This window comes from Ochotona curzoniae, unplaced genomic scaffold (genome assembly GCF_017591425.1).
Source record: "Ochotona curzoniae isolate NIBS_2020 unplaced genomic scaffold, NIBS_Ocur_1.0 scaffold_1037, whole genome shotgun sequence".
Lineage (NCBI taxonomy): Eukaryota > Metazoa > Chordata > Mammalia > Lagomorpha > Ochotonidae > Ochotona > Ochotona curzoniae.
This window is the reverse complement of record NW_024467083.1, coordinates 22,035,072-22,062,343: the sequence shown is the minus strand read 5'-3', so window position 1 is coordinate 22,062,343 and position 27,272 is coordinate 22,035,072. Positions and strand designations below refer to the sequence as shown.

Here is a 27,272-nt window from a genome sequence, read left to right as displayed (position 1 = left end):
AAGAAAACAGTTGGGACCCAGATAACTGGGGGTGGAAAAATGTAGTCCTTTTTGTCAGGGACCTTACAGCTGAGTAGAGGAATCAGAGCAAGTAAAAATGCAGTCAAAGCAATGGCTATGTAGGATGCTCATTGCAGCTGGCAGAGTGGGTGAGTGGGGTGGTGGGTCAGATGGTAGAAAGAGAATTGGGAAGGAAAACTGAGCTTTGGGAGCCCCACTGCCAGGGAGAAAGAAGAAGCTGGGCAGCCGATCACAAGTACCAGGTGAGAGGAGATCCAAGCAAGGGGGAACCCAGGGAGATAAAGCAGGAAGAGTTGGCACAGCAATGATCTGTCAAAACATCTTCCGGTGGCCAAGCCCCATCTTAGGCATTGGGATGCAGGGGTAAACAAAGTCTCTGCCTTTGTGGTAAAACTCGAGGGGGCAGGGTGCTTGGGGACCTCCTTTGGAGAGGGTGCCACTTGAGCAGACCTAAAAGAGGGCAAGAGGGAGACCAGGCCTGGAAAAGGGGTCCAGGCTGAGGGAAAGACAAGTTCAAACATAGGAAAGTACCTGCGTTGTTCAAAGAATTGGAGCTGGGGGAAGGGGTGTGAGGCTGGGGCAGAAATGGAGCTGGGAGAGAGGAGAGTAAATGTTACCACAAAAAATTCATGGAGCAGGAGAGGTGATTCAGGATCTACAACCACTCACAAGAATCACTGGGGCCTGCAGGTTGGGATTTGGCTCTGCAGTCAGGTCAGAGACAGACATTGGTTGGTTGGGAGGCTCTTGCCTTAAAAATACAATGGCAGGGGCTTGAACGAGAGTGGTGGTAGGGAAGAGAGATGTAGCTAATTGCTGGATGTATTTTGAAAGTAGAACCAGCAGTATTTGCTGACAGACAGATTGAGTATGGGGTCTAGGCTACAGAGAAAAAGAAGCATCAAGATTTTCAGCTTAAACAACTCGTGTAGTTGGAGAATCTTGGCTTGAATGACTTGTGCAGTTGGGGGATCTTGGGGAAAGAACCCATTTGGGGAGGATTTGTGATAACAAGATAGCTTTTGGAAATGCAAGTGGTTAGATTGAGCAAGAAGTTGGATATGGAGTCTAGCATTCAGGAGAGAGGCCTGGCTTAAGGAACTCTGTGTGGAGATGTCAGCATGTAAATGCTCCTCAAAGTCACCAGCTTTTAGGGGGCAGTAGATTAAGTCACTGCCTGGAATAACTACATTTCATGCCATGATGCTTGTTAGAATCCCAGTTACTCCATACATCTGATCCAGCTCCCTGCTACTGCAACAGGAAAGCAGTGGGTGATAGCCCAAGTCCTTGGGTTCCAGCCACCCACATGGGAGACCTGGCTGGAGATCCTGGCTTCTGGCATCAGTTTGGCCAACCCCTGGCTGTTGAGGGCATTTGGGAGAGTGAACCAGCAGTTCAAAGATTCACTCACTTGATTGCTCACTGTCATTCTACCTTTCAAATAGCAAGAGTTTGTGAAAAGCCACCAGAATGGTTGAGCTCTCAATAGGAATGAGTTTAGACAGAGCTAAGATTGAGCTCTAGGACACTCGCAGGCTTGATGTGGAAATGCAAAGAACAGTCAGCTTGGGGGACTGAAAACCAGTACCCAGGGAAATGGGGGGAAAATCTGGGAGATTGCAGCACCTGGGGAAAGCCGAAAGAGAGAGGGGAGGATTGACTCTTTGGCCGCTGTGAGCCAGCAGGCAAGATGCAGTCGGGAGAACTGACTGCTCCACTCAGCGTGAAGGAGGCACTCATGCGTCTTGACAAGAGTCATTTTGGTGGAGCCTGATTGGGGAAGATCATGTGTCAGAGGACCCGGGCATGGCTTGTGTTATTTTTAAGGAAGCTTTCTGGAGGGGATAGGCTCTGAAGTGACATATAAAGGCTGGTCTTGCTGGATGTCCAGCAGGCTGGTTCCATGCATGGGCCACCTCCTGGGGAGGCCGCAGTGTGGGAGTGGAATAGGCAGAGCTGCCGTGTAGAGCCACTCAGGCTGAGACAGCCCACTCCATCCACCAGAGAGCTGGGGAAACACCCAGCACCACTAGTGTTCTGCCATGAATTCCTGAGTGTCTGGACTCTCTCACATGCAGGACAGAGCCAGGCTTGAAGCAGGGAGGAAGAGCTTTCCAAGGGAGGCTTGCGGGGCAGACTAGGGTCATGCAGCAGCCCCAGGAGGTGTGAAGGGAGCCAGGCTGCCTGGGCGGCCTGCCCAGAGCCACAAATGCTGCTCCCCGAGGCCCGGCCTTGCAGCTGGAGCTCATTGTATAATGCATGAAGACGGGCAACCATTCCCTGCTTTTTGAGCAGCCCATGTGAGCCGGGCTGTGGCTCGCTTAGCTGCCCAGTCCCTACCGACTTGAGTCAGAGGCCACTGCTAGGACTTCAAGACACCCTTGTTTTCCTTGCTGCTTGGAGAGAACTGCCTCACAACCACAGTGTCCTAACTGATGTGCCCTTAGCCACACTCCCAAGAGCTGTTCCCCCTTGCCTTCCCTATCCTGTGTCCCCTCTGTTCCTCTTATACCCCTCCCTTAGGCTGCAGAGTGGAAATACTCTCTGCCCAGTGTATTTTTTCACACCCAGTAATGCCCAGAACCGCTGAATGGGACCGTCTGCTTGCTCCTCTCACTGGAGTATAGGGAAAGAACCTGATCAGGTGGTGAGTTTGACAGTTCTTCCAACCTGCATTGCTTCACCTACACCCACCTTCCCACCCATACCTTCTCACTCGGGCCAGTCAGGCCCAGTGGTTGTTCTTGGGGCCATGGGGTTAAAAGTTTCCCATGTGGTGCTTGAAAACAATGCTAATCTGTCTAGACAAGGCTCTGACCTGGCCTGAAGCGGAGTTGCTCAATAATTGCTCTGCTGGCCGCAGGTGTTCTTATTGAAGTCGTTTTGAACTTAGTCTTGCATGATAGGTCCTGTTCCTGCAGCATCAGAGGAAGTGGCCTTATGAAGCTGCCGGGGGCTGCACACAGTGGAGACAGCATCTTCTCTCTCCCTGGGTAAACTTCCAACTTCCAGGCAGCCCCACCATCCTCCTGGGCTAGCTGCTGCAGAGCCCAGCTCCTCCCCTGGCAGCCAGACCCAAACCTTGCCACTTGCTCTAGCCTGGAGCTGGTGGAGCAAGATGACCCTGATTGTTCCCCCAATCCAACATACTCTCCTACACCCATCTGTATACTGTGCCTCTCAATGTTTAAATAGCTCATCTTTCCCTTACAACAGAATGAATGGAAAATCATTAGGCAACAACTTCATGCACCAACAGAAATCTGTTTCTCCAACAAGGGTGTACTTTCTGGGCTTGCCCCAGCTTGCTACGAAGAGCATATGTGCTTGTCAATCACTTCTATCACCTGGGAACAGGCAGTAATATTTCCTCCTAGAGACAGATTATTTGATCAAGGGGGAACAGGAGCCAGGCAGCCCCTTTGGACACTGTCGTGGAGGTTCTAACTCTGGCATCTTTTTAGGAGGAAGGGGTTGCACTGAGCTCCCTAAATCAGGACTAATTCAGGGAGACTAGCCACCCTTTGGGCAGAACTGGGGTAGTCCCTGCAGGGTTGTGGAGTTTCTTGCAAACTCTAGTGTTAGAACTCGAAGTTCCCATGGATTTGGGGGACACCCAAGCTACCAACAGCCCCAGAGATGATCTAGCTGAACCTCTACCTACCACACAGGAGCAGGTGATGACCCTAGAAGTCCTACAGCTTGCCCAGGGTGGCTCAGGGGCTTGATGCCAATCTGGGCCCTTGGCCCCCTGTCAATACCCTTCCTACTGCCTTCCTTGTCTCTGTGTTTTCAGAGGGAATTCCCATGCTCTATGTTCTTGCTATGTTTGTTCTTTTTACTGCCACCTCTCCTCCTTTCTCCCCAGTCCTCTGCTGATTCACTGTCTTCATTCTGTGCCCATGAACCTCTCCAACCTAGAGGCAGAGGCAGCGAGAGCACCTGGAGCTCAACACATGATGTGTTAAAGAGCATGGCACAAAGACCACAGAGTTAGTCTCTCTTGCAAAGGAGATTTGCTAAGACTGGAAGCAGGCAAACCCATAAGCAACATCAGCAGGAAAACCCAAAGGGGATGGAGACCGTTTATCTCAGTGCCTGCCCACTGAGCCCACCGACTGCCTCCCCCGCCCAACTGTACATAAATATGCAGAGCTGGGAGGAGGAAGAAGAGCCAGCTCCACAGTCTAGGTTGGTCTTGTCCAGTAGCATATTTTTATGGCAATTGCATGTCAGCAGCAATAGAGAAAAATGTGGTGTCTCTGACAGCCAGGCTTCCCCTCTGTCCCAGTGTCCCTCAGGAACCTGTGTCCATCTGGCCCTCATTCATCCTCATCAGCTGTCTTCTGCTGCCATATTTTCCTCTCATGTCTGAATTGGCACTTACCTATTCACTGTGCATGAATATTTCATGTCTTTCTGGGTGAAGTCCCTGACGCCTTGAGGGTCTGTTCTCCCTAGGGCATCATTGAAGCCTGACATGGAGAGTTCCTTGAGGAATCCACTTGGCTTTGGAGGAGGAGATTAGAGACTGGGGCGAGATGTCCAAGTCCTGATGGCCTGAGAGACACCAGGTGATTGCTGGGGAAGACGTCCTTGTCTGTCGTTCTAGACTTCTCCCAGCTGAGGGTCTGGGCTTCTCACGGCTTGACCTTCTCCCATTCCTGGCTCTGGGATTGGTTTCTCCAAGATCAGGGAGGGAGCAGAAGTGAGGTCAGGAAAGGGTGAGAGAATAAGACTCAGACACCTGCTGGTAAACTCTTGCCGCTAGGAGGGCAGGAGGGGGTAGGGGGGCAGGGGGGCAAGGGGACAGGAGGGCAGAGGGGGAAAGGGGAGTGGCTCTCCCTCAGGCTTCTGGACTCTCAAGCACTCTGAGCAACTTAGCCAGGTTAGCCAGGTCCTGCCATGATCCCCAGTGAGGCAGCCTGCTTGAGGTCCCAAGGTCTGTGAGCAACCAGAGTACCAACATGGGCAAGGCAGCACCATGGTACATGCTCCAGACTCCTCCATGCTGCCTCACAGGAGCTGACTGTGGGCAGAAAGGGGAACTCACAGCTCTCCCCAGATCCCTGCCTCTTTCTTCCTGAGGTGGGGAGAGCCTGGGCAAGGCCCTTCCAAAAGTACTGGGGAAAGGAAAATTAAAAGCCTATGTTTGGGTGCAAAGAAGAATTTGAATGTCATTTATAATTTTTTTTTCATAATACTCATTTTCTGTGCACCTTTTGAAGACATGGTATATGTCCCTGGTCCACTTTGTCTGCAGTTTTCTGTCTCCTCTTACAAGGTCAGTCTCCCATGGTGCTTGCTTTGTGGATGCAGCCCCACACTCGAGCCCAGCTCCACTACCCAGAGCCACACCCAGTGAGCAGCAACAGTGGAGTGAAGATCTGTTGTGAAACCCAGCCTTATCCTCCCTGGGGTGCAGCTGACTGCAGCGGCCACCTGAGCCTAGGACTCTTCCCAGCGTCCTCCTGGCTCCTTTCCACCTTCCTCAGTTGTGCAGCCTCACAACCAGATAACACCTAAGGCTTCTCTTTCTATCCCTTTCGCCCCCAGGCCAATTTAATTCTTTCCAGCCCCAAAGCAGGATCAGCTCCAGCCTCTTCCCGGCACATCCAAAAACCAGCAAGGATTTCAGAGAAATCACTGTTTGCCTTCTCCAGGCACAACAGGGACAGCGGGATGGTCTTGACCTGGATTCATCCTCAGGGAAAGGCCACTGTGGTTTCCAAGGGCATTTATTTTCTCTGGCCACAGCCGTTGGCATTGTGTGGGGGCCAGAACAGTGGATGCCAGTAGCAGGGAGGAGCTCTTCTCCAGAGAGTGTGGCATGTGGCGTGAGCCTGGCCTTCCTTCTGGACCCCTCTGCTCTGCCCGTCAGTTAGCTCAGGACAGTAAGAGATCAAGAGGGAGGTTGCAGAGGGGAGAATTGCATGAAATCTCGGCTGCAAAGGTGACAAGGAACTGATAGTCCAATCCCCTCCCCAGCAATTAGTGGAGAGTTCCCAAGGATGGGCTGTGGAAGGGTCCCAGACTTTGGTGGCTGTATCCCTGTGGCTACAGACTCTGAAGGTGTTGACATTGGTTTTGTGTGTGGCTGTGTCCTGTGGCCGCCTTGAGAAGGTGCACAGCTTGTTGCCATCAGCGGCCCATTGTGGGCATGCTGTGGGAGTCAGGAGTGGTCTCTGTGTCCACCGTTGGGTCAGAACCTGAAAAGAGGGTGCAAGGGCAGTGCCTGACAGGACAGCTAGAATCAAAGAAAAAACTGAAAGAAAAAGGGTGCCTTCCTTGGGGGGCAGGGGTGAGGTCTGGGTGAGTTCCCTACCTCTCCAAGCCAGGACTTACTTATCCTTTTAGTGACACATTGCACTGTGGACTTGTAACAATCCAACTTGCAGGGACAGGAAAGCCACTCTGGTAGCGTGTCAGCTATGGCATGTGACACGGCTCCTGACTTGATGGGAGAGGGCTGGCTTTAGGACTCCAGGCTGCTGCGTGACAACAATCAAACCATCTCCTGCTGAGTTGCTAGGGATGGGCCCTGTGACAGCCACCCTGTGGAGAGCCCTGCCCACAATCAGTGCATCCATTTGAGCGTCTGGGAGTTGGCTGGGAAGGTAGCAGGTGCACAGAGCTGGGAAGGGCTGAGTGAGCACCTGCAGGTGCACGGGGGTGGGTTCTGGACCTAGGCTGCCAGGCCTGGGTGGGCTTTTAAGGGGGGAGATAATGAGAACCAAATTCTCCTGTTACTTCTGGACCTTTTGGGCAAACTTAGAGGAGAGGAAAGAAGCTGGGAAAGAAGGAGGTAGTGGAAGCCTTTGTAATTCTAAGTCTCTAAATCAAGCTGATTGATGCTTTTTTTTTTTTAAGTAAATTCTATCTGGGACACCCAGCTCTTTGGGAGTGTTCCCTAAGGAAGCATATTCCCCCTGCCTGATTTGGAGAGTTTCACCAGAGAAACGCGGACCCAGCTCCTTTGTTTTCCTGTGTTACAGCAAAGGGGACTCTCTCAGAGTCCCTGCCGCCCACTGGAGCAGCTGTGCACACACACACACAAACACACACGTGTGCAGGTACCAGCAGCCAGGGCTTTCTCCCATCCAATCATACTTGACTGTCTTTCAGTTACCCTGCCCTCCCCCAGATGCCCCAGTGAGGAGACCCTTCAGGATTCTACCAAGAAAACGCTTCAGGAGGAAGAGGGTTTGCCAGACACCTTGTGTCCCGAGTACTAAGTAGCCACCTCTGACCCCTACTTCAGCTCGTGTCTCTCACAAGCGGGGAAGAATAAAGGCTGCCTCTGGGTTTTACACAAGGGGAACCTGAGGCACCAATGAAGAGGCCCCACAACTGGCTCTTGCAGGGGCTGTGAGTTCCAGCGCAGGTGGTGCCAGCCTCAAGAAGCCTTGGGGAAATAGATTTGGAGTGAGAGTTTGCTGTGTGGCCTCAGGCTGGTCACAGGCCCTGCTTGGACATCTCCACCAGGAAAATCCCAGGGCTGTGCTCAGGTCGTAGGACAGTGGCAAGCACACCAGCTTAGCTTTGTGCCACAACCGACTGCTCCTGAATCTGACAAAAGCATGCCCAAATGTTTATAAAGAACTTTTCCAATAAAGAACTTTCTCAGCGCAGAAGCAACGCATATGCCCAGTTTATGGATGAGGACAGCTGAGGAAATTTTCTGGAGTGACAATTTTAGCTGGTTATTGCTGATAACTGTGTTTTATCATTCCATGGCTCCAGGTAAAGTGTCCCATCCTTGTTGTAGAGACTTTGAAAGATACACAAAGCTGTGAAAAAAGACATACAATACACTAGAAGGTTCTGGAGAGAAGGGTGTGGAGAGCAGAGGGAGAGAGAATGTGAGGTGTGCGGGGACCAAAGCACCCGCTGGGGTGGTGAGGACAGGCCTGCAGCTGTGGTGGCGCCAGGGCCAGCCCCTCGCGATGGACCTCAGTCACTGCTCCTCTCTCAGCAGTAACTCCCCGAGTTCCTTGAGATGGAAGGAGAAGGAGCAGCTGCTCCTTCTTCCCAGACTCTGGGAGCCAGACCACCTCCAGGCTTCTTCCCACAGCCCCAAAGCATCGCCCGCCGCTGTTCAGCCAATCAGCTCCACGGTGGGCGGAGCAGAGAGACAGTTTCAGGCTAGCCCCGCCTCCAGGCGTGAGGTGGCAGCGGGAGGTCTGGCAGGGACCAGTCCCCTCTAACAGGGCAGCGTTGACAGTCCCTCAGTGCCTGCCGATTTTGAGGGGGAATACACCACCTCCCGTGATGCAAGGCTGGTCTCTCCCTACCAAGGCCCAGGTCCAGGCACTCGTGGTGCAGGGGCTGCATCTTGTTATTAACAAGAACAGCATTCACAACCCCCACCCCACCTTCTCTATAGCACAAATGATTGCTGTACCGTGTAACCCAGGGCAAGCTTTTCTGGGAGGAATTACCCTAATTCTGCCAATAGAGAAATTTAAGCTGAGAAGGACCCAGTGAGTGGTCTAAGGCTGCACAGCAGGAGATCAAAGCCTTGGTGCATTTCATTTGTCGCCTTGCATGCTCCCAAAAGGATGGAATTAGCCCACAAGACACTTGGCAAGCTTTAAAATAAGTTTGAGTCATAATACAAAAGTAGCAAGTGATAGAGAACTATTGGGGTCCTACACGCCCTGCAGTCCCAATGCTACACTTGGCAATCAGGCCGCAAAACCCAGTGTCCAGATGCTTAGTAAAACAGCAAAGCTACTCCTGGGGCCTCAGAGACAGGAGAGAATTTTCTGCCAGGGGCCAGATGGAGAAGCTGTCACCCAAGGAGTCACATTACAGGTTCTTTGAATTCCAAAAACTATATTGATTCCTTCGAGTTTGTTTTTCCATCTATCACATGAGGGTAATCATTAAAATCTGGCTCACAAATTTGTTGTGATGCATCAAGGAATTTTTTTTTATTTGAAAGAGGCAGATCAAAAAAAAAAAAAGAAAGAAAGAAAGAAAAAGAGATAAATCTTTCACCTGTTAGTTTACTCCCCAAATAGCCATAACAGCCAGGGGTGGACCAAGTTGAAGCCAGAAGCCAAGAACTCCATCCTGGTCTCCCACGTGGAAAGCAGGAGCCCAATGACCTGGCTGGGCTGCTGGAGTAGCAGGTGGCGTCAGGCCCTGGGGGACTTTCTGAAAATGAGTAACTGGGAGAACATAGGTGAAGCACTGTCACTCACCACTCTGCTCCAGATGCATCTGCAGAAACCAAAAGCTGAAGTGGCACATGTAGCAATTCTCAGTGACTGACAGTGAATCGGGCTGCAGTGCCAGGGGGCTAGGAGCATGGGTCCGTCTGGCGGGCTTTGAGCCCCATCTCCTTTCTTTTGAGCTGAGTGGGCTGTCCAGTTCCATACATCTCTGCTTGTCTCCTCATCTGAGTCATAGGGGGATGACTGATTCCCACTTCATAACGTGGAGCATTTCCCAGTGGCTAGCACACAGCAGTGTTCTAGGAATACTGCTGTGTTACAGGCAGGCAGCCCTTTCCCTTGAATTCCCACTGCCTTGCGTGGGTCTTGTTGATTTGTGCACTCTGAGCCCTGACCTTGCAGCTAGTAGGTACACACACACACACACACACACACACACACACACACACACACAGGCATGGGAGACAGGCTTGGGAAGTCAGAGAAAGGGACTCTGGCATAGTCCAGGTGCTGGAAGACTCCATCTGGCATCAACAGGGCTACACAGCCCCCCTCCCCGCCCCAAGCCTCAGTTTTGTCATCTGCAAACTGGAAAAGGTCTTTTCCACTGGTCACCAGAGGGTTCTTTCCTTGGGATGCTGCTGACTGCAGAAGCGACTCTGTCGGGACCAGTATCTCCTGCTTGCCAGGTGCTGACCACCCCTCCCTGCAGAGCCAGGGCCAGTGGGTGTGGTGGCGGGAGTCACAGGCAGCAGAAACCACCACAGGACAGAGTCTTCGGGCCTCCCATGCACTGCTGGGAGCCTGGGTCTGCTTGAGAACCTGTCTACCTTCTTAAGGCAAAGCTGCCTCGGCTGCTACCGCCAGCAAGGTGGCTCTGTCTGGTGTGAGAGGAGAGGAGAGGCAGATGGGGGCGGAGGAGGGAGGAAGAGGTGAGAGGAAATGTTGGCTGCTGTGTGGGAAGGCAGGAAATGCTGGGCAGGACTTGGAGCTAGCACCAGTGCCTAGGGGTAGCCAGGAGGCTGCGGGAGGCCAGGACACCTGCCACCTGCCTGGGGCATGAGGGAGTGGCCTGCTTCCACTGCCTGGCCAGCTACTCCTGAGCTGGGAGCCAGTGTCAGTGCAAAGACACATCATCTTTAGGACAGGGAAGGAAAGATCTAGAAATCTCTGCCACGGAGCTCAGGCATGCCCATCCCAGCTCCAGGACCAGAGCTCCGAGGATCCCGCCCCATTTCTCACCACTCTCCTGCTCTGTGCTGGTGCCTGGGAGGGAGCAGCTAGACACCAGGGTCACCTGCTCCCCAGCGGGAGTCATAAGCGAGCTAGGGGAATGTGGGATTCCATCACTGTGGCTCGGGGTGAGGAGAGGAGGAGAGAACGCCACTTCCCAACAAAGAGTTCTACACTTCTGGGGCATTTTTGAGGTTCTAGAGCCAGGCTGCATCCTCTCTTGTCCTCTCCTATGCACCCTCACTTCTCCTTTGGGAGGAGTGTGGTGGGAATGCACATGGGAATAACTGAGGCTGCCCAGTAGGACGGAGTTGGAAACCTGAGGTGTGAAGGTATGTTCCACACTGAGTCATGAACCCTGCAGGAACACCCTCATCCGGTCCCAAGTTTCCAGTGGAGGCCCAGTGACTTCTCCACACCATTCTGCTGGCCTGCAGAACCAGGCTCTGAACCAGGCCTCTCGGCAGCTCACTTTGCTGCTTCCTCTAAACTCATGCTGTGTGGAGAACTCCTGAACTGGAGCGTGGGAACCCGGAGAGGGCTTCAAGATGTCCTCTCTGACCCTATTTGTTGAAGATGTGGCAGGCAGAGACATCCAGGGCCAGGATAGAAGACAGAGGCAGCCTGCAAGGGAGGGAATCCTGAAGCTGGAACTGTGGCTTCTGAAATGCAAGCTAGAAATATCCTCAAGTCCACCTCGCCCATGGGGATGATGCCAGGGCAGCTGTCCCTTCCTGCTCTTCTTGTTGACTCAGACACCCACAGGGCACACCTGGGCCAGCACCTGTGGTGGACATGGAGCCTCCGCCTACCCCAGGGCAAGATGGCAAGAGAATGAGGGGTTTGCAAGCAAATGTGGCTTGGGTTCTCTTTAGATGCTGCCCAGTCAGGGAACTAGGGTTCCACGGGGAGCTGCCTCAAGCCTGTATCAGAGCCGGTCCAGGAGGCCGGCAGCTTTTGATGTTTTTTTTTAGAAAAGAATTGTTTTCATGATATGGTTCCACAGGCTCAGGGATTCCCCCTTCTACCCACCACCATTCCATTCCCCTACCACTGTTTTCCCACATATTATTACAGTAGTATAGTCTTTCAACCACCGTCACAAGTCCAACATTCTTTTTTTGTAGAGTATCATTGTGTTGTAGGTATAGACAATGTTAGGTAGACTAGTATTCTATTGTCAAAATACATTTAACAGTTTTATTGGGAGTACTTTTACTTGGGAGTAGAGATGTATACTGCAATGTATCTAAACTTCTCGGTATGAAAGTCTCCATTATACTATTCATCTATGAAAATATATGTATATACTTGTTTACCTATATTATTTTTTTAACTTGTGTTTTGCATGAAGGTTGCTTTATATCAGAGAGAACATATGATCTTTGTTCTTTGGGGCTTGGCTTATTTCACTGAACACAATGGTGTCTAGTTGTACATTCTGTTCCAGATGGTGGAATTCCATTCTTTTTCATGGCTGATCAGGCAACTTTCACAGTCACTCCGCTGGAAAGCAGTGGGAGGGGTCAGACGTTCATTGACATACGCAAATTATACCCACCTGTGCATATTATGTGACCTACTTTCTCCTAACTATAGCTTAGGGTGCCCTCCCTCCCCTTCCTCTAGAAACTTCTATTCTGCTCTCTCCCTCCATGAGACCAACTTTTCAAGATGTTGCACGTGAGTGAAATCACACAGTATGTTGCTTTCTGTGAAGAAGAGGATTCAAACAAACGCCTAGGCCTGCCTGTACTAATTCCCTCTCAGAGCAAACCACTTATGGTCGGATGACCATCCAAGACCCCAGCCCAGCCTCCCAGCTTTATCTCAATGCTTAGTTGTGAATCTATCCGAAGCCCCCCCACCCCACCAAAAAAAAAATAGCCTGAAACATTTAGAAGGTGAAAGAAACCCAGTTCCTTGGTTTTGGAAGGGGAGAAGATGGCATAAAACGGGGGCAGTCTTTAAAGGTGCTGTGTCAGTTATGATGGAACGATGGGTGGGGATTGGTGGGTGGTGGGTCAGTGAAGGGCAGGTAAGGTACATAGTGTCCCACGAGGCATGAGTGGGACATCATAGAGAACTTGTGGATCCCAGAATGCAAAGCACCAGGAACTGGGAGTGAGTGTTTTAAAGTGAATGTCCATTGCTCCATGCAGCCCCACATGGAGGCTGGGACTGCAGGATGGACCAGTCCCTCACGCCTCTCACAGCCCTCATGGCAGATGGACAGTGTCATGCTAGGATCTCACACCAGGTGCCCCAAGTTTGAATATGAAGCCATCTACAATCCCAGGAAGCCCATGGGGACTGCAGACCACGTCCTCATGAACCCTCAAGACTTAAAGAAGCAAGAAAATGCAAGTGAGGAAGGATCTCCGAATATCTCATTTGCCCAGTGCTTCTGCATGCATGGGTCAGAGGGAAGGTCCTCTTGGTTCAGTTTCTATGCTGTTTGCTAAAAGAGGTTTATTATCTCCAAGTTCTAGGGATCCAGAAGTCTCAGGGCATGACACCTACATCTGCTGTGCCTCTGGTGAGGGTCTTCCTGCTGTGTCATAAAGGGAGGGAGGGACTGATTGGCAGGCCAGAGGATATAAGCCAGGCTAGGCCAACACCATCCCGGAGACCCCAGCCTCATGAGCCCCTTTAATCCTGATGGCCTCCCACACACCATTGACACATGACTTCCAGGACTGAGTGTCCAGCACAGTGCACTCACCAGGGGACATATTAAAAAACCAAAGCAGGTGCCTCCCAAGTCCTGGTTGGAGAGACAAGTGCAGCAGGCATGGGGTCCTGCCAAGGAGCTGCTGCCTGAGGACACAACTGTGGCCCGGGGGCTCTGGCCACTGCTGGTCCAACTTCCTACTTCCCATCGCAATCTGCCATGCTGCACAGCACTTAGGAAGAGTGTGAATGACACAGCATCAAGAAGTGACAGGCTAAGGTCAGGGCCACAGGAGCTGGATGAGCAGGAGGCAGATCTTTTTGCAGTCTGAAATGCCAGGTGTCACCACCTATCTGTCTCCTTTCCAAAGGGGACAGGCAGGGGCAAGCAGAGGGGCAGGCAATACTCCAAGTTCTGGAAACTCCTCTCCAGTGCTTTCCAATTGCAGAACAGCAAGGAATTTCACCTCTGAAAACTTCAGAGGACTTCAGCACTGCTGAGCCTCAGTAACCAGCGATGGCAGGTGGTGGCCTGGGCGGGGCAGGGAAGAACAGTGGTTCTTCCAGAGAGGAGCTGAGTGGAGAGATGGGGAAGAGCCTGGTCTTCCCAGTCAACGTGCTTCAGTTCAATCCAAACTCAGCACCAGGAAACCACAAGCAAATGATGTTGCATCAATGAATTTCATTGCAATTTAGTGATCATCATGAGTTCTCCTGCAGAATATCAGGTGAACATAATAAATCTAGTATGTATTAAGTTCCCAGCATGTGGTCTACAAAACTCAGAGATGCTCCCTAATAGCTAGCCCCATTGTCCTCTCTTGACTTTGATCACCAAAATAAGTAGGTTAAAAGAAGGGGAGCAAACTTCAAAATCCTGGCCAGGGGGCAAATGCTCAGTCAGTCCTTTTGCCTCCAGAAATTTGAAGTCGTGTCTCTTCCTGAGGCTTCTCCAGAGCTCAGGAAAACACAGTGTTAGACTCTGCCTGCTGGTGAGGGTGCAGCCCAGGACGTGGCATTACTGATGATTTCCAAGTGCTGCTGATGCTACCCATCAGGGCACACGCTTGGACAGCTATGGCAAGAAACAACCTTTACAGACCAGTGTCCAGTGTCTCTTAGAACACTTGAGAGCTATTTTCCCAAGCCTGCTAAACCCAAGGGAAGCCAAGCCCTCGTCAAAATGTAGCCATCCAGTAGAAAGGAAAAAGGCCAAAAAGAAGAAAAGAGAGAGACAGAGAGAAGTGAGGAGTAAATCAGTATGAGGACCAGGACCAGTCCAGCATGTGCCTGACTTCATCCATCCAGGCCCTCATCTGTGTCCAGCAGACACTCTGTTATGGTCCTGCTATGCTATCGCATGACTTCGGGCACATTAGGACATGATGCACTTCACTGAGAGTCTGATGATGCATGACCCCAGGCAGGTGTAGTCTCCTCATTGGGCTTAATGCTATAAACCCAGACTAGCTAAGACTACCCCCAGGGGTTCATCAATAATTCAGATCCAGACCCCATCTGCAAAGGTTGCGAATCAGTGCATCCTGGGGACAGCTCAGGAATCAAGTCCCCCACCTCATCAAGTGACTAATGCAAGCGCTTTCTGAGTGACCCCCTGAGTCATTGCACAGTGACTCAGGAGCCCAAGCAGACCAAAGCTGAAGTTCAGCAAGAGCCCACTCCATCATCAGCTCTTTCCACCACCCCCTTAACCATAAAGCTGAGCTGTGGATGAATTCAACAGAGGTTTTGTCAGTGTGGATTATATACCAGGCGCTGTGCCTCCCCTAATGATACAATGGTGATGCGAAATACAGAGTTAGGACCAGGGCAAGGCAAGCAAGGCAGCTAAGGGGCTAAATTGAAGGAGATGCACACTCTTGGGGTACAGGAAGAAGCCAGAACTTGTCAGGGGCTGGAAGAGAACCTGTGAGGCCACAGCCTGGTAAAGGAGACATGGCCTAGGGTGACTGTGAGACAGGCCTGGGGTGACAGGCTAACCCCAGGGCAGATGTTTGGACCTAGGATAAGTTACTGCTTCGGGTGCTCACATCACTTGTCAGAATCCCTGAGTTCCAGCTCTAGCTCTGCTTACCATGTTTTGTTTTTTGTTTTCTTTATGAGCTAGCTCCAACTCTATAGGATCCTGTAGCTCTTCAAATCACTTTGCTGTTTATTCCTCGTGCAAAGGAAGGCCATGGAAGGGCTTTGGTTTTGGGGACACCTGTAAGCCTCCAGACAGTCATGGATTTTTGTGTTGTGGTTGCACATTGAAGTCATGGTGGACAGGTGGGTCAGGGCTCTCGGAGTTACACAGGAGGAGGGCAGTAGGATGGGCACCCTGAGCCGGGAGCTGGGTGGTGGCACTGAGAGCACCCAAGCCCGAGGAAGAGCTACTGAGCAGTGGGAGAGAGACCAGGGGAAGAAGAGAGAAGTCTAGGAGGAAAAGAAGCTGGGAAGCTGGACGGAAGTTCCTCCCAGAGCAGCCCCTGCAGGAGACTGCTCCACAGAGACCAGGGTGCCACTCCCCCACCGCTGTACTTGGAGCCTTTGCAAACAGGGCCTAGCAAGGGGCAGGGGCTGTGAAGCACCTATTGCTTTTCCCTAGGGAGACTGCAGTGGTGTGTCAGCCACACAGTGGGGCACAGCCAGCCACAAAAACCCAGGACAGATGCTTACTGTCCAGGAATTTCATTAGCTTGCTGCCCACTCTGCCCACCTCCTTGACCCCACCCCCAGTCCATCGGAAGCACCAGCCCAGAGCAAAGGGCATCTCCTGCACTCTTGTGGCGTGCCAGGTGATTTCAGAGATTTGGGTTTTGGGAGATATCAATGCTGGGGACTATGGCACTGGGAATTGTGTCTCCAAATGCTGGTGGCCCAAGTCCAATGTTGCCACCCCTTATAGAAATCTCCCAACCTTGTTCCTTTCCATATCCTAGTAGTCCCTCTCCCTCTCGGCTCATCTAAGTCATCAAGAAAAGAGCTGCACCACCCCCACCCCTGGTGTGATTCTGACTCCTGGCTTCTGCCCCACAGTGATGCTGTGCCTCAGGCATTCGAGGGCTCTTTGCCAGAGCAGGTTCTGGAAGAGGAGGCTCAGAAGAGGAGGCTCAGAAGAGGATTATTCAGTGAGAACCTGCTTCCCTGAAGATGTCTGGATACAATGGTGGTTGACCCAGGCAGCTTCAACCATTTCTGCGCTGTCTCCCGCTTCCTCCCAGCACTCTTGCTGTGCTCAACTGCCCCATTTCCAGTGCTGCTCAGTATGGTGTCCACATCACTGGCTAAAGCAGGGAGTGTGTTGAGTTCATTGAAGGTGCTTTCGTTCTGTTGATCATTTATTCATAATTCTGCCAGGCCCTTGAGGCAGAAAAGCACTTGAGAGAAAAAGAAGGCTTGGAACACAGAACAAACAAAACCTGCCCCAGCATCTGGCAGGAAGCCCTGGGCCAGTGGCACCACAGCCACAGTGACCTTCCTGTTTCCCACCACTGCCATCCGCAGTGTTCCTGCCTGGGCCTGGAGAGCCCCAGGCTGAGGAGGGGCAGAGAACCAACACAAGGATAATCCAGGCCTGGGGCTCCCAACAGGAGGAGTGTCCAGCTCCTGGGCTCCCAACAGGAGGAGTGTCCAGCTCCTGGGCACCCAGTTCCCTGCATAGCTTCTGTCTCTTCACCCAGGGGGACACCACACCTTACCTCAGCATCAAGTTATTTGCCACATGTGGGCCTGGGCCTTTAAGACCCCAGGGCCGTAAGACCACACCCCTCAGTTACATCAGGTGATCCTAGCAGGCAACAGGACAGTTGGGCTGGAAAGACACATGTGGTCAGTCAGAGGTGTGGAAAGGCTGCTTCAGGCAGCAGGAAGAAAAGGGTGTAGGCACACAGATGCGACAAACCTCAGCATGGGAAGAGTAGTCCCAGGGCAGGCAACATACAGTGGCAGTTGAGCTCTCAAGTCTGAGTCACCTCTAAGCTCTGCAATCCTGTGGCTGTACATCCCTGAGCCTGTTACACAATCTTTAGTGTCCCCAAGTGAAGAGTAGGACAATAATAATGACCATGTCATGAGACCTAGCTCCTAGCCTTGGTAAACCCTGATGGCAGAATGGGTAGGCTGAAAGATGTGCATATGGTAATAGCTGTTATGATTTATGGTTGGAGCAGAGGGGTACCTAGGGCAGAATGGTGCAAGGTGAGGCTGGGAAAACAAACAAACAAACAAGGAAAAAGGCCAGGGCTGGTCAGGAGGAGGCCAAATTCCCCTGGACGCTGTGGGTAAGTTGTGTTCAGGCTGACCCCTAGAAGCCAGGGGCTGGAGGTAGGAGCTCTAGAGGTCTCTGTGCCACTTTGCATCTGTTGGACCTGCTTGGGCCTTTGGAGAATACTTCACTTGGAGAATGGGTTGTGCACTACAAAGTAAGTGTGCAATGGGGTCCACCTGAGAACCCCAAGGGTCGTGACCAGCCGGGGGCTGGGGTGAAGGGGGCCCCCAGGTCAGGGGAGATGGTGCAGGTCAGAATTAAGGTAGCATGCAGGAGCTGGAGGGCCTTGGAGATGGCAGATGCTTAGAAAGAGGACTTCATGGTTTGGTGGTGAGCAGATGTGGGGCTGCAGCAGGGCAAGGGATCCAGGGTTGTTCTCACTCCCCCTTGGGGCTCTGTTAGTCTCATGACTGCAGCTCTGCTGGTCTCCTGGTGCAAAGCCCAAGGGTGTGCTGGGCTTCCCTTGACCTCCTGTAATCCCCACCCCACTGCATTCCTCACTGCGCCCAGGGACACAGCCCCACACCCCTTGCACTTGGGGACCCTCTGCTGGATGTTCCTCTTCCACTCTCGGATGCCGTCTTTTCAACTCCCCTTGCCCCACATTGTACCCTCTGTGGTGTCACTGTGCCCTCACTACCCTCCTGTACTTATTTGCTTTGTCTGTTTTCATCTCTTCGCCTGGAACACAGGTGTCTGGGGGGTTGGAACTTGACCCCTCTAGATGTGTAGCTAGTTAGCAGGTGCATAGGAATGGATGACAACAGGCTGAAACTGGTCTCTGATTCGGGGGTCTGGATGGAAAGCCATCACACAAGCTGAGAAGGACATAGAGAAGGAAGGGCAAGTATAGACACAGAGACCCATCTCCTGGCAGTGATGGAGTATAGGTGGCCAGGAGGCCAGACAGGGCCCTGTCCCTGTTCCTGACTCATCTCGCTGCTCTCTGCTCCTATCTTGTACCTGCCATGCTGCAGCTTAGCCACATGGAGCCTCTCATGCCTACCTCCAGCCACACCCCTCCTTGTCTGTGCACCACTGGCTCCTTCCCCTGGAATGCTTGTTTTTCTCTGCTGACAAACTCCCCTCACCACCCTTTCTAGATGCCTTGCCTTGGGGACAGCTATGCTGATAGCCCTGGTGGAGTTTATTGTCCCCTTCCTCAGGTCTGTACACTTGTTCAAGTCTCTGTTACACCACTGTTGATACCAAACCTTATAACTTAGGTGCCTTCCTGTCCCCTGCTCCTACCCAGGACTGTGAGCTCCTAACAAACACAGTAATAACCCTGACAGCACCCAGTACAGAGTGTCCAGCCTTTTGCACAAAGCACCTGCTTTAACTTTGTAGCAACCTTAACCTGTGCATCCTGCTCCAGGCTTAGTGTTCCAGGTTAAGACACCAGGGTGATGACAGGGATGCCTGTCCCCAAATTCATGTTCTCAAGCATTTTTCATCAGCCGATACTTCCTGAGCACTTACATATATACATATGTCAGGGGCTGGGCTAGACGTGATCAGTGAAATCAGGCTCATCCCTGCCCTCAAAGGGCTTATAGTCTGGCAAAGAGCACAGGCATGCATCCTATGATCTCCAAGTCAGCATAGACAATGCAATGGTAGCATGCATCAATAAAAGGAGCCATGCACTGCCATGGGGGATGCTACAGGGCAGTTGGCCTGGCTCCAAGCCTCCAGCCTCCTCCTCAACCTTCCATACGGCAATACTCAGCCTCAGGCACCAGCACAGGGAGGTTTGCTGGCTGTTTCTTGACCTATTAGAGCCAAATTGGCTTCCACGCTGTCTGCACTCCAGGATAACAGACCTTCCTGCCCAGTGCTTCTGAGATCCGCTTTACGTTCTCCTGGGGCTTTCCTCAAAGTGTAGCGGATGCATCTCTGCTGATGGTGAGAGATTCGGACCAGCACTTAATGATGAAGAGGTGAGGTGGGCTCTCTAAGAGCTGGGGAAACATTGTGCTGGCTTTGCCCAGCCTGCATCCCTGAGTGCGAGCACTGGCACTGCTCACTGCCTATTTGGGAGGGAGCATGTCTAATCCTGGAAAAGAGCAGAGCATGAAGCAGGGGGAAGGTAAAGAAGATGGGCGTGCAGGAATGACTTTGCTTGCAGCATAAAGTTGCTAGGTTCCTGGAGGTGGGCAATATACACCAATTATGCATCTTCAGACCCTCTCCATTGCATAGCAGTTGAAGCTAGATCTGCCAGTGTGAGCTCTTCATTCTCATGGCTGGCAGGGCCTCCAAGGATCCAGTACCCTCCCTTGTTTTTGCAGAGCCACCAAATGACCTGCTCAAGGTTTTACGGCTAATGAGGGACCATAGTCTATAGACCTGTGAGTCACTGCTCTGCTCAGCAACCCACGGGATATGAGTGGCTCCATGCCTTAGGGTGACGTGAGTACCTCTAGGAGAAAACAGCGCTTTAAGAATGTGTTGCAAATGGGCTGCAGTGAGGGTGGGCCTGGGAAAGCAATGCCAAGGGATGGGTGGGCCTTCCAGACCTCACGGGCACTGTGGGCAGTGTACTAGCATGGGCAGTGATGGGTGAACATGTTGTCGCTTGAAGGATAGATCTTTCTAGGAGCCAATATCCTGGCTTGCCCCTTCTCCCCCAGCAGAAGATGCATTCACTCCAAGCACATGCCAGAACATCCAGGCAGCTGCTGCTGCGCTCAAGGCCCACCCCTCTACCTTCAAATGCTAGATGAGGAGTCAAGAGGGCCAAGCTGGACAACAGTGACCTCTGATTTGCTGGGTTCTCATTACCTGGCAGGGACCCCAAGGCAACCTCTCTTGACAGCAGGTAGAAAAGAAAGCAATAATATGTGAGCTCTACTCCAGCCCTGGTCACCGCCGGTTTTATTAAAGTCCAACGTCTCCGCCACCTGCAGTGAAGATGAAAGGGTCCTGCAGTGCACAGGCTGCAGGGCTGAGACCTCTCGGGATGCAGAGGAAGAACTCAGCAAGCACAGCCACAGGCTGAGCTGGGGCCAGCTCCCAGGCGATGCGGGTGGCTCCTGGGAGATGCCAACTCTCAGTGTTTGCTCCGCTTCCACGTCTCTATTGACTCCAAATTAACTTATTTATTTCCCTTTATCCAATAAGCCAGTCCTCTGCTACCCGCATGCATGTTCAGAGGAGTCAGCCACCGAGCCAGGAACTGCCAACTTTCCAGTAGGCTCCGTTGCTCCCATCCCTGGAACTGGGCTAGCTGCCTTGGCCCCTGTTTCCTCAGTGCCTGTAAGTCACAGGGGAATCTTGGACCACTCCTTTATCTATCTGGACTGCTCTATGAAGAGGATGGAGGTCATGGCTGCAGACTGAACACCCCCTTGCCTCTCCCCTGCCCCCCATCCCCCAACTGCCTTAGTTCTTTAAGAAAGGGCAGCCCAGAAAACACGGCTTTCTTTCATGGTGTGGCTACTCCAAAACCCAAGTCAGTGCCAGGCAAGCACCAGGCCCACTGGGTCTCTTGTACCAAGATGTTGGGGCAGGGTGTCTTGGTGACCCCTGCCAGCTCCTCTGGGGAGGGAAGCCCTGCAGGATGCGGGCCGAGTGATGGACATTCACTTTGGGATGGATGCTGGGCCAGAGGTCCTGGGGAGAACAACCCTGGGTCCTGCAGAAGTTTGGGATTCTCCAAGTGAAGGAAGAGAAAGGGAGGAATCTTGGTAAATGAGGCTGAAATTCTTAGCAGTCTTGGGGAGCAGAGGATACACAGAAACCCGGGTGAGGAATAAAGACAGGACCTGATTCATCCAGAGTCCCCAGTGCAAGCTGAGAGAAGTCTCAATTCCAGAGAGCATCAAGGGGACCAAAACGGGGAGGAGGGCGGTGGCCTGCTGTGTCACCCACTGTTGGTGATGCCTTGGGCAGGCACTGGCCTGCAGGCGTGGTTGCTTGCTCCTGAGCGCAGCGGGCTATGAGAGCCCCTCCCTCTTGCACTTGCTGAGGTTATTTAGCAAAGGCCGGAGCGGAGGACCCTGTGCCTGGTCTGCTTACTGTAAGTATTGGCTCTAGTTCTGGGCTTATTCAGTCTTGAGTGGGTTTACATAACTGCCACAGGAGCAAGCCTTAAGGGGCTAAGGGAAGTCAGGGGTCAGGGATTCTCCTTGTACCTTGGGGAAGGGGTCATTGGGCCACATGGACACTAATCTGGGAATCACTGCCCTCTGATAAGGCTGATGCACTAGGCAGATTCTGTCTCTCTCCTTTAGGTGGGTGGGGTTGGGGAGCTGGGAGATGCATGAGATGGGGATGCTGGTCCCTTCTTTCAACTGCACCCCACTAGGCTACACTGTCTGTGAAAGGGGTGCATGCAGACTGTAGCTTGGCCCCAAACTACAGGCCTCTGGCTGGCACTCAGGAAGTGTAAGAGCAAAATGAACAGACAGTTGGACCAAGTGGTGCCCAAGGTTGGAAAGGAGCCAGGGCTGCCCGAAGATGCCCATGGATGAGCTGGCAGGTGAGCATGGTGGAGGCCATGAGCATTCTCCAGAAACCAAGTAGTGCCCTTGGCTGGGCAGGGTCTTTCTGTGAAGACAAGAGGATGGTGTATGGCACAGAGATAGCAAGGGCCTCCAAAGTGGATATGCTCCATATTGCTGGTTTTAGAAAGCTCTGTAGGGACTGTAGGGTCCTGTGTGCTCAAGGGGGTGGTTCCAGTCACACTGCATCCTGTGGAGCCCCGAGATTCACCTTGTGTTAGGAATTTGATTGGGATGAGGTGGGAGACAGGGATGTGCAATGGGTGGGCTCAGCGCCACCTGGAGGAGAACATTGGGACTGAATGCTCTGGAAGGCACTGGGGAGGGCTAGATTGAAGAGATGTTTGTAGTAGTACCCTCTTTCTCTCTGAGAAGTAATCACCTCAGGGAGGCCTTCCCTATCTGAAAATTCAGCTGCAGTAGCTTCCCTCATGTTTGATGTGCCCCTTCTCTGCTTCCTTTCTTTTTGATGCTTTGGACTATCCTATGTATCAATTCACCTCTCTCATCTTTGACCCTATAAAGTGACATCTCTGCTGAGGCAGGGATTTTTGTCTATTTTGTTCTTACCTACCTCCCCAGCTCCAATTTTAATGCCTTGTTCATAGCAAGTGCTTACTAAATATTTGGCAAATGAATGAACAAATAAATAGACGGTCCATCTCACGTCAGAATCACCCAAACCCTCATCTCCAACCTGGCCCAGGGAAGCCTAAGGGGAAGACATCTCAATGTTGGGGAGCCCAGAGAACATCACACCTGCAAGAGAGAACGAGCAATGACAGTGCCCCTCCTCTTTTCCTCATGGGGAGCAGGAAGAGGGGGCACTCTGGCAGCATGCTACTTAATACAACAATGATTAGACGTGCCAACCGTCTCTAGGAACAGTTACACCTGAAAGCTTTTGTCTTAGGCACTCCCGAGGAACTTTGCTCCTTGTGCTTCTTAAGGGCAGGAGGGCTGCCAGAGGGCATGGCCCCTGCTGTGTTTGTTTTTGAAGGAAGTGAATCCTGTGGCTCTAAGACCTGATGGCAAAGGTGGCATCAATACCTCGTACTCCCCCATCAAGACTGCTGGGTGTGTTCTGGGACAGAGCCTCTGGGCTGAAGGACAGAAGCAGAAAAGAACTACAGATTGGCTGGCAAGGGCTCTTTGTGGTTTGCAGCCTGGGTCTTGTCCAGGACTACACACATGCCTGGGCAGGCAGAGGGCAGCCTGGGGGCTCAGTGAACTTGGGAACAGGCCTGGGCCCCCAGGGACGGGTGGTGGATGGAGGCTGCCATCAGTGGTGCCCGTTGTGCTACGTGGACCAGGGAGTGTCCATGAAGGGGACAGATGCTGCCGTGCGGGCCATACTGTGATCTTGGCCTATTCTTCCCAAGTACACCCAGCATGGTGGCTCCTCCCAGGGTCTTCCTTACCTACAAGGCAATGAGTCTCTGAGACTCTTCTCCCAAGTCCCCACAGCTGCTATTGCTATTGCACACAGAGAGGCCCAGCCTGCACATCGCTGCCTCACCTGCCCTCTTATTTGCTTCTTTGCAGGAAAGCGTGGACCTGGGAGAGATCATGTTCTCCCTGTGCTACCTGCCCACGGCCGGCAGGCTCACACTCACAGTGATCAAGTGTCGGAATCTGAAGGCCATGGACATCACAGGCTACTCAGGTACCTCCCTTGACCCTCCCCATGGCATAGACCTTATGAGGCTGAAGGGTGTTTGATGAGAAGGGCAAAGAACTGCCAGTATCTCCCAAATGAACATCAGCAGAGGGTAGAGGCAGAAAGCCTGGGCACCACCCCTGCCATCTTCCCATTGTGTAGACACCTCAGCTGCTGAATATGAAGAGCAGACATGATAATCCCTTGCTTGTGTTGCACACCCAATGCACAAATCGCCCCATGAAAATGTTGATCTCTGTGCTTCACTGTACTATAAGAAGCACTCAGTAGGGACCGGCTTGTGTTCTTGTTCATTTTCTTAGAGGAAAGAGGCAATCAGAAGAAAAGATGCAGGAGAAACAAAAAGCCCAAGGACAATTTTTTTAGTGCCTGTGAGGCCCCGAGACTGGCAGCAGGACTCCCAGAAATTGGAGCATAGATACCTGCAGGTGCACAGGGGCCTGGGGCAGCAGCCCTGGATCTTGGTTCAAAGAACAATGATCCTTTCAAAGCAGAGATCATTGTTGTTGGAGTTTCTCTCTCTCTCTCTTTTTTTTAAGATTTATTTATTTCTTGGAGTCAGATATACAGAGAGGAGGAGAGACAGAGAGGAAGATCTTCCATCCGATGTTTCACTCCCCAAGTGAGTGCAACAGCCAGTGCTATATCGATCCGAAGACAGGAGCCAGGAACTTCTTCCGGGTCTCCCACACGGGTGCAGGGTCCCAAGGCTTTGGGCCATCCTCGACTGCTTTCCCAGGCCACAAGCAGGGAGCTGGATGGGAAGTGGAGCTGCCGGGATTAGAACCGGTGCCCATTTGGGATCCTGGCGCATTCAAGGCAAGGACTTTAGCCGCTAGGCCACACTGCCGGGCCCAGGAGTTCCTCTTGCACAGCTCCTGGCCTCCTCTTTGGCACCGAAGGAGCTGCTGAGAGGAGCTGGTGCAGTCCTGCTTTCTCACACCAGAGGCAAAGGTAGAACAGATGTATCTGCAGCATCTTGTGGGGCCAAGTCTGGCATGAGCTTTCGTCCCTCTGCAATAGCCCAGCAAGTCGGTGTAAGAACTGGGGAATAATCCAGGGGGCAGGCATTTGGCCTGGCAGTTTGGTGACACCTGCCATTTACCATATAAGAATACCTGGGTTTGCTACCCAGCTCCGCTCCTGGCAGTGTATGCCCAGAGAGGCAGTGGAGATGATCTCTGTCCCTCACATGGGAGACCTGGATTGAATGCCTAGCTCCTGGCTTTCCTGAGCCATTTTGGGCACTTGGGAAGTGCATCAGTGAATGCTCTCTCTCTTTCTACCTCCTTTCCTCCTTCTCAAAAAAAAAACTTTAAATCAAAGTAAGTTTAAAATAACGAAGTCCTTGCTTGAGAGCTGGGGTCTGCACTGCCTCCTGCCCTACCCTGCCCTGCCCTGATGGGTGAAGAGTGGTCTGGACAAAGACTGAGACGCTGGCTCTGGTTCCCAAGACTCCTGCCCAAAAGGCCTTCTGATGACTGCAGTTACCACCCAGAAGCCATGCAGGAGGTACCTCTGAACTGGGCTAGAAATACAAATGTATTGAAGATTTCCCTTACACTTGCTTTGTATTCATGAATTATTCATCTGCTGGCTGACTCTGATAGAACCACAGTTACCAGAAAGAGACCAGGCTGCAGCTGCAAACACCCGGGCCCAGGTGCAACCTGGTGCAATGGAGAGGAGTGGAGGGCAGTGGGGAGCCCCTGAAGTCTTGGACATTTGTTGCATGCTGACGATTCCTGTGATCAAGAGTCTAAAACATATTGCTGGTCCCCAGCCTTCTGTGGTGCCCACACACACACACATGCACCAAGAGTGTCACCCTAATAGTCCTCCCCCTGAAGCTTCCCGGAATGCAGCAGGGAGTGGCCAAGACTTCAACAGACCTGTCCCAGCCCAAACCCTAGAAAGTGCTTAGGCAGCAACAAGCCTGCTTCTGCCAGAATGCAGCCAAGTCGAATCTGTTTTCATTTCAAAATAAGCATGTAGCAGGGATGGAAATTCACTGAGGCCTCTCCAGGCTGCAGAGGGAAATGGGATTTCGCTGCCTGAGTCCCCACGGTGTTTGCCCTGGTGTCACTGAATAGATGTGCTGGAGAAGAGAGCTCATGGCGAGGCCAGAGAGGTCACTGCACAGGCCACTGTTTGGGCTCCGAGACTGCTTTCGTACCAAGTTCTAACATCCCCTCCTTTGCTACTCAGGTTTGGAACCTGGTACTACCTCTCAGCTGGATTCTGGAAATGCAGGGGTCCTCACTGCATTGCAGCTCTCTGTTTAGTGTGCTCCCCTTTGCAAGTGTCTGCAACAGCATGTAGAACATGAGCTTTTGATGAATTGAGTGGCTGAGTCAATGAATGGAGAATATGAAGAAGCTGGCTCAGGGTTACGCAGAATAGGAGGCACACACCACAGGCTTCTCAAACTATAGCCCCTGTTGTTATTTTTTAAGATCTATTTACTTATTTGAAAGAATTAGAGAGAATCTTCCATCCACTTTCTCACTCCCCAAATGGCTGCAGAGTCCAGGGCTGAGCAAAGCAGAAGCCAGGAGCCAGGTGCTTCATCCAGGTCTCTCACCTGGGTGGCAGAGATGGGCCATCTTCCACTGCTTTTCCCAGGCCATTAGCAACAATACTGGATTAGAAATGGAGCAGCCAGGACACTAACCCAGTGCCCACATGGGATGCCAGAGTTACAGGCAGCAGCCTTACCCACTGCACCACAGTGCCAACCCAAGATCTCCTATTTTTTAAGGATAAGCAAGAGAGTGTTTTCAGCTCTGGCTAGTTTGATGTTGGAATAAACTGAAGAATACACAGAGCTAATGAACCACCTGTTCTTGACTTCCATGTCCTTGACCTCTAAAAATCTCTATTCTTCTTGAGCTAAACTAGTTTTAAATCAGTTCCCTAAGCCTACCTGCCAGAAGCATAAAAATAAAAGTCACACAGCACAATAGCAAGAGCTGGTACACCCAGAGGCACAGAGAGTAAGCCAGCCTACCCATCTCTGCCACAGCTGGTCTGTACTGCTTTGAATTGAGTGCTCAAAAACAAGCGCTCCAAGTCACACAAGACCTGGGTCCAAATCTTGAGCAAGCTCCTTAATCCCTTTAAGCCTCAATTTTCCTATCTGTAAAATGGGGATGTAAAGTTCAAGAAACCTGATGTAGGTCCATCTCTAAGCCCAGTGCCTGGCATATTCTAATTTCTGATTCCTATGACAATGAGTCTGAAATACACTGCTTGCCTTGGTGCTGGTATCTTGGCCACCAGAGTATCACAGAGTGGAAAGGACCCAAGGATTTCATGGAGCCAGCATTTCACTGGACACCTTCAACTTCTGCCCCCAGAGAACCTCAGGGGACAGTCATGGCCACTGGTGGGAACATCTGTTCCTACAAGGGGGAGGTAACCAGAGGGTTCTACAATTTGGATGTGTCATAGAAAGTAAACAGAGCTAGAGAAGAATGCCAAGGCCTTTGCCCAGTGGCCCATGGCACCAGCAGGCATGCTTCTATTTTCCCAAGCTTTCTGATCTGAAAAGGTGCTGCAGGTGACAGTCCTGGAAAGAGGTAAAATAGGAAAATAACCCTCAAGCCTGAAGACAGACACTTTCTGCAGCATCGTGCACCCTTGGGGGCTTAGAAGCTGTCCTGTTAATGACAAGTCTCAGGGCTAGCCCTTGCCACCTG

At 52.0% G+C, this 27,272-nt stretch overlaps 1 protein-coding gene across 3 annotated transcripts in view; it reads left to right on the top strand.

Annotated features, from left to right (window-relative positions):
- The window catches only part of SYT6 (synaptotagmin 6), a 56,042-nt gene that overhangs the window by 19,579 nt on the left and 9,191 nt on the right, over positions 1–27,272 (top strand). For all 3 annotated transcript variants that reach the window (XM_040998586.1, XM_040998587.1, XM_040998588.1), the window contains exon 4: positions 23,436–23,556. In XM_040998586.1, the coding sequence (XP_040854520.1) occupies positions 23,436–23,556 (121 nt within the window). The remainder of the gene's footprint in view (positions 1–23,435; positions 23,557–27,272) is intronic.